This window comes from Microchirus variegatus (assembly GCF_963457635.1).
Source record: "Microchirus variegatus genome assembly, chromosome: 5".
NCBI lineage: Eukaryota > Metazoa > Chordata > Actinopteri > Pleuronectiformes > Soleidae > Microchirus > Microchirus variegatus.
The window spans coordinates 12,124,141-12,130,084 of record NC_139806.1 but is presented as its reverse complement, the minus strand read 5'-3'; the positions used below and the strand labels follow the sequence as shown (position 1 = coordinate 12,130,084).

At 39.7% G+C, this 5,944-nt stretch overlaps 2 protein-coding genes across 2 annotated transcripts; one reads left to right on the top strand and one right to left on the bottom strand.

Moving 5' to 3' along the window:
- On the bottom strand, nt 1–1,584 carry LOC310927215 (uncharacterized protein; the record flags this gene model as incomplete). The annotated part of the gene is made up of 1 exon (XM_083889509.1): nt 1–1,584. One exon carries the CDS (start codon nt 1,582–1,584, stop codon nt 1–3), a length of 1,584 nt encoding a protein of 527 aa, XP_083745635.1.
- Nucleotides 1,585–2,502: 918 nt separating this feature from the next.
- cldn1 (claudin 1) lies at nt 2,503–4,883 on the top strand (the record flags this gene model as incomplete). Its single annotated transcript, XM_083889902.1, has 4 exons — nt 2,503–2,725; nt 3,440–3,604; nt 3,867–3,951; nt 4,721–4,883. 4 exons carry the CDS (start codon nt 2,503–2,505, stop codon nt 4,881–4,883), a joined length of 636 nt encoding a protein of 211 aa, XP_083746028.1.
- Between the last annotated feature and the right edge of the window lie 1,061 nt (nt 4,884–5,944).

Genomic DNA, 5,944 nt, shown 5'->3' with positions numbered 1-5,944 from the left:
CTAATTAACATAATCAATGGGGTTCTCAACCCTTGTGTCATTTCTGCACTGAGAATGTTCAGGCTCATTTTTAAAAACATGCTCTTTAATATTGTCGCCAGATTCCTGAAACTGAACCTTCACTGTCAGGGCAGAACATTTATCCACTTTACACACGACGATCATGGAGCCGTCGGATGCTTGCAAGCTACATCGGCTGTGATCAGGCATCTCTTCTATTGGCACAGTACAAACCAGCTGGTTCTTATCAATGGAGACAACTGTCCGTCCTCTCAAAAAACCGGGGCTCTCACAGAGAACACTGTCCAGCATCTCTATATCTTGGCTGTTTCTCAGCACCCAGTCATGTAGGTACCACATGTGGCAGTCACATTTCCAAGGATTTCCATGAATCCTCATTGTGTGCTGGATGACAAAAGGGTCAAAGACGCCAGTTGGAAGAGTTTTAAGTTGGTTGTGGGACAAGTAGAGTTGCTGAATGAGCAACTGCTCCTCAAACAGTTTGGGCTCCACCTTACTGAGATTGTTTGTGTGGAGGTCAATTGTTTTTACAGCAAATAGATTGTTGAAGATTCGTTCAGGCAAAAATGTGAGTTGGTTTTCAGAGAGATCCAGATTCTCCAGCAGGGTAAGATTTCTAAACGTGTCTTCATGAAGGCTGGAGAGCTGGTTTGAGGACAATATGAGGTGGGTGAGAGATGTGAAACAGCTCAACGAGGACAGTTCAGTCAGTCTGTTTCCTTTAAGGTTCAGCTCTGTCAAGTTTGAGTTATTGAATCCAAAAACGTTATAGCTGAAGTATGTAAGAAGATTTCCACGGAGGTTCAGCACTTTGAGGTTAGTTAATTCAGAGAAGATGCCTTCATGGAGCACAGATATCTTATTCCCTTCCAAGTGAAGCTCTGTCAGCTGAGACATATTGTGGAAGGTGTCAAATGTAAGATTGCTAATGAGGTTGTTGTTAATTTTCAGGACTTCCAGCTCAGCCAGACTAGAAAAGGTGTCTCTTCTCACTACTTCAATTTTATTCTGGGACAAGTCCAGAATATGTAGGTTGTGGAGGTTCTGGAAAAGAAAGTCAGGCAGGTGTGATATGATGTTCCCCTTCATCTGCAGAGTTTCTAGTTGTTGAAGGGAGTCGAACATTCCGGGAAGCACCGTCTTAAGTCTGTTGAAGTTGAGTATCAGTGTGGTCATGTTTGTCTGATTTGAAAATGTCCCCAGAAATAGATGGTCGAGCGAGGGGTTTCCACTGATCTCCAACTCCTGCAGCTCAGTCATATGCTCAAAAGCCTGTGAGTGAATACTGCGCAGAGCATTATTTAAGAAGACTAGTTTGGTGAGTTGGGGGCTCTCCTGTAAAGTGTGCTGCAACAGATACGCCACAGCAGATGTCATTAAAATAAAGCCCTTGACCTGTTTGGACATGTTACTGGGCAAAGATATCATCCGTTCATCTGCACACAGAACTTGGCTTGTAGTGAAACAGTGGCATCTGTACGGACAAGAGGGCTGTAACTCTGTGTTGACGCTGTGACAGAGAATCAGCACCAGGAACACAGTCGGACACAATTTCTTTTCCATTTTTCACTGTGGAAACATGAAGAGAGCTTGTTTGATTTTACAGAAAACTAAAATTTATGCTTGAAAAGAAGTATATAGTGTACATTGTATGCTATGGTGGGAGAATGAGAAATGTGTATTTCAATTAATTTAAATGAATGAAATGGTGAAACATACCTCTGTGTTTCAGGGATCCGGAAGCATTGACTCAAGGTTCTGTGTGGATCTACAGGAAAGCTGATGCAATCTGCAAATGACAACAAGCCAGAATTAGGCAAGACAAAACCTTTGGTCAGTGACCAGTGTCTGCAATGGTACAATCTGCACACAGCAGGAAAACGCTGACAATCCTGCAACTCACTTTTAGTCCTTTTTTAAATGTTGGTTTTGGATTGAGTCCCTTCATTTTGAGTCACTGTTCATCAAAACAAAACAGGTTCTCCCACGCTGACACAGGGAGAACAGAGAAAACGGGTCAAAGGACAAAGTACCATTTCTAAAAAAAATATATACTGCAACCACAACTAATAATTCAATTTATTTTATTTGTTTAATCTCTATCATTTTATTTTTTTGTTTTCCTATAATAATAAATCAACAGTGATGAAGTATGAAGGAAAGCTTTAAAGTTCAAAAACAATCGTTCATTAAATATGTTTGAATACGCTGGTTTATCAGCAGCATGCAGGAGACCACAATATCCACTAGGTGGTGACCTTCCCTTCCTAACCTCTGTCAGAGAGGATGGCATTCCTGGACCTTTGCTCAGCACCAGGTTGTTCCCTGATGATGCACAGGTAGACACCATTCAAGACCAGCTCCACCACCTAAAGCCACCAGGAACCTTTTAAGGGACAATTTGTAATTTTTCTGCCTCATTTCTTTCTTTTTCTTTTTACAGTAGGATTTTTTTTTTTTACCAGCTTTTGCGTTACAACTATGGCGAATGCAGGAATACAGCTCCTTGGCTTCACACTAGCCTTTCTGGGCTTCATTGGCTCAATGGCATCCACGGCCATGGTGGAGTGGAAAGCTTCATCCTATGCAGGAGACAACATCATCACAGCCCAGGCCATGTATGAAGGATTGTGGCAAACCTGTGTAAAACAGAGCACAGGCCAGGTCCAGTGTAAAATCTTTGACTCGCTTCTCCAGCTGCCAGGTAACATTGTTTACATCACCTTTTTATTGCACGGCCAATAACATTTTATTAGAAACACCAAATGAATATAATATCCATTATGTGTGTCTGTAATAAATGGTGTTGGGGGAGAGAAGTCGGTCGTATATCATTATAATCATTATAAATGTTCTAATTTAAATGTTTGAATAGTGTTGAAATGATTACTTTCACTAAAATAATGAAATGTTAAGACTAGTTTTAAAAAACAATCCCTCTGGTCATTGAAGAGATGAGCTTTTAACTCCATGAAAGAGCGGTGGCGTGCACAGACTTGTCGGTCAAATACCAGCAGCAAGCGACTCCTATGGCCTTTGAAATGCATTGAAAATGAATAGAAGTTACTCACTGTGTTCAGTTTCAACATACACATATCTGTGTAAATGGATTTCAAACTCATCCTATATGATAAAATACTTAAAAAAATAAACGCATACAAAACAAAGACCTGATTAATGGAAGATCTCGGTTACACCCATAGATGAAGTGACTCATTGAACCCACAATCTCGCCTATTTGTGTCTGCTGTAAAAAAAAAGTGTGCACACTGTTTACCTGACTTGTTTGATTTAGATTTTTGGAAAGTGCTATAATCTGTGATTGCATTTAAGAATGATGTAAATGGAAACACCAAATTTACAAGCTTCAGCTATCCATGAATCTGAATGAATCCTTCTATATTGTCTTGGTCTCTAGGTATTGTACAGGGCACACGGGGATTGATGCTGACAGCCATCATGCTGACTTTCATTGCCGTCTGTGTGGCGGTGGTGGGCATGAGATGCACCACCTGCATGGCAGATCAAGAAGTGCAGAAGGACAAGGTGGCGCTGGCTGGAGGAATTGTCTTTATTTTTTCTGGTTAGAATTCTCACACACACACACCTGTTTTTATATCTTGGTGAGGACAAATCATTGACAGTGAATTCCCTAGCCCATTACCTAAACCTTATTCTAACCTTAACCCCAAAATCCCTTTAAAGATGTGAGAAACAGCCAACATGTCCTCACTTTTCCAAAATGTCCTCATTCCGTATGGTTTATTTGATATTTGATCCTCACAAAGCTGCAAATACAATACATGCACTAAAGGATAAATATAAAGAGTTTGTTGGTTTTGCAGGTCTGCTTGCTATGGTGGGAACATGTTGGTATGGTCACAGAATCGCACAGGAGTTCTACAACCCATTCACTCCCACCAATGCAAGGTGAGTTAAATGTAAATGATCAGGTGTATGGGACGGACATGGGACAAACCCTTTGGTCCTGCTGCTCCTGTTCTCCTGCCACTTGTCATTTGGTTCATCATTACAGGAACACTTACAGAAACAGTTTGACATTTTGGAAAATAAGCAATTTAACAAGAAGCTGTGGCCTGAAACTGGTCCAGAGAAAGTCCAGGTGAAATACAGCAGAATGTTTCCCTTCCTACCCTCTGAGAAAATCACAAGGAAAGAACGTGTCCACTATGTAAACGCATGTAAAACCAGAACCTGATGCGACTTGAGTTCAACACTGGTTTTTGCGTGTTATTTGCTGAGCCAGACTAACCATTTCCCCTTATTTCTAGTCTTCATGCTAAGCTAACGCTAAACAGGCAACAGTGATGTATTGCTTGCCAAATAGTGTTCCTATTTGTCTGTTCTGTGCGTTTTAACTTTAACTTTTAACTTAACTTTAATGTGTCTCCTTTTTTATGTAAATAGTAACACACCAGTAAGATTATTGGGTAATTAGCTCTAGCAGGATCTTGCCAAATAGAGACTGTATCAGTGTTTGAAATGTGTTTATCAAATTAAAAGCCTAATTATAAACCAATGATGAATCCAAATGGTAATTGTATTCAAAAGTGACACCAAATAAAGCATTAGCCAGTTTTGAACTGCAGTTGTGACTCACACGATGAGGGATTAAATTGTGCTTCATCTTTCTCACATGTGCACAAAAGTGTGAATGTAATCTGTGTGTCATTCGCAGGTATGAATTTGGAAGTGCCTTGTATTTGGGATGGGGAGCTGCTAGTCTCATCATTATAGGAGGCTGCTTCCTCTGCTGCACTTGTCCTGCCAAAGATGCAGGGAAATCTCCACGCTATCCTCACACTCACTCTGCCGGACAGACGGGCAAGGACTACGTCTAGAGGCACAATCACTCCATCCTGCCTCTGTTTACCTGCGTGTATATGTGCAGGTGTTGTAACTGATGTGTGTTTTTAGTTGTTGGGATAGCCGCATATATTAGGGATGCACGATATTGGACCATACCATTTTTTTTGTGATGAAACCGATGCCGATAACTCGAGTATCTGCCGATACCGTTATTTGTCCGTAGACCATTTATGAACATTTATTTGTCTTATGAACATAAGACATAATTCTCTAACTGTGTAACAAATATTGTTGTAATAAACAGCCCAAACATGACTCAACTAAAATGCTTTTGATGATTTTTATTTAAATTTTTTGTAAGTCACATCGGCAGATCTTGGTGTGTTTGCCGATATCCAATTCTACATTTTGAAGCAAATACCGTGCGTTAATATCGTGCCTCCCTAACACATACTGTTCAAAAAAAGTACCATTTGCCTTTATGCTTTTTTATCTTTTGAAAAAAAATCATTATATCGTTATATGTAAAATAAAATACCTTCCTCTCTGATGATGGTTTTACATATTTATTTTGTTATGTGAAACACACACACGTCAGACGGACATAAATAACATTCGTATATTCCTGACCTTCATCATAAGGAGGGAGGAGCATGGTGAATTAATGTATCTTTGATTATAATTATTAGTGCTTATGCAAGACTGACAGACACAATTTCACAGAAATATAAAATAGGTGTATGTGGAAATATAGCAAGAAGGAAATGTACAACATGTTTGGTTTGAAGTTTCAATGTGAGTTCAGCACAGAGAGCACAAAGATGGAACATAATTTCGTCACTGAGATCAAGATCCCTTTTTCAAAAACAAATGACTATTGCCAAACATAATGACAAACAGACAAACGGATGCAATACAAGGACTAGATTAGAAAAAAAAAAACACTTTATAAAAGCTCCGTTTTATAAAAGCCACCGAGAAGAGTTTGGAGCTCATCATCAAACATCACTTTCTCACTTTGAAGTGTTGCCTGGTTTTAACAGAGCAAACTCTTCAAATGTCAAAAGTCTGTTGTCTAATGTTCCCTGTCGCA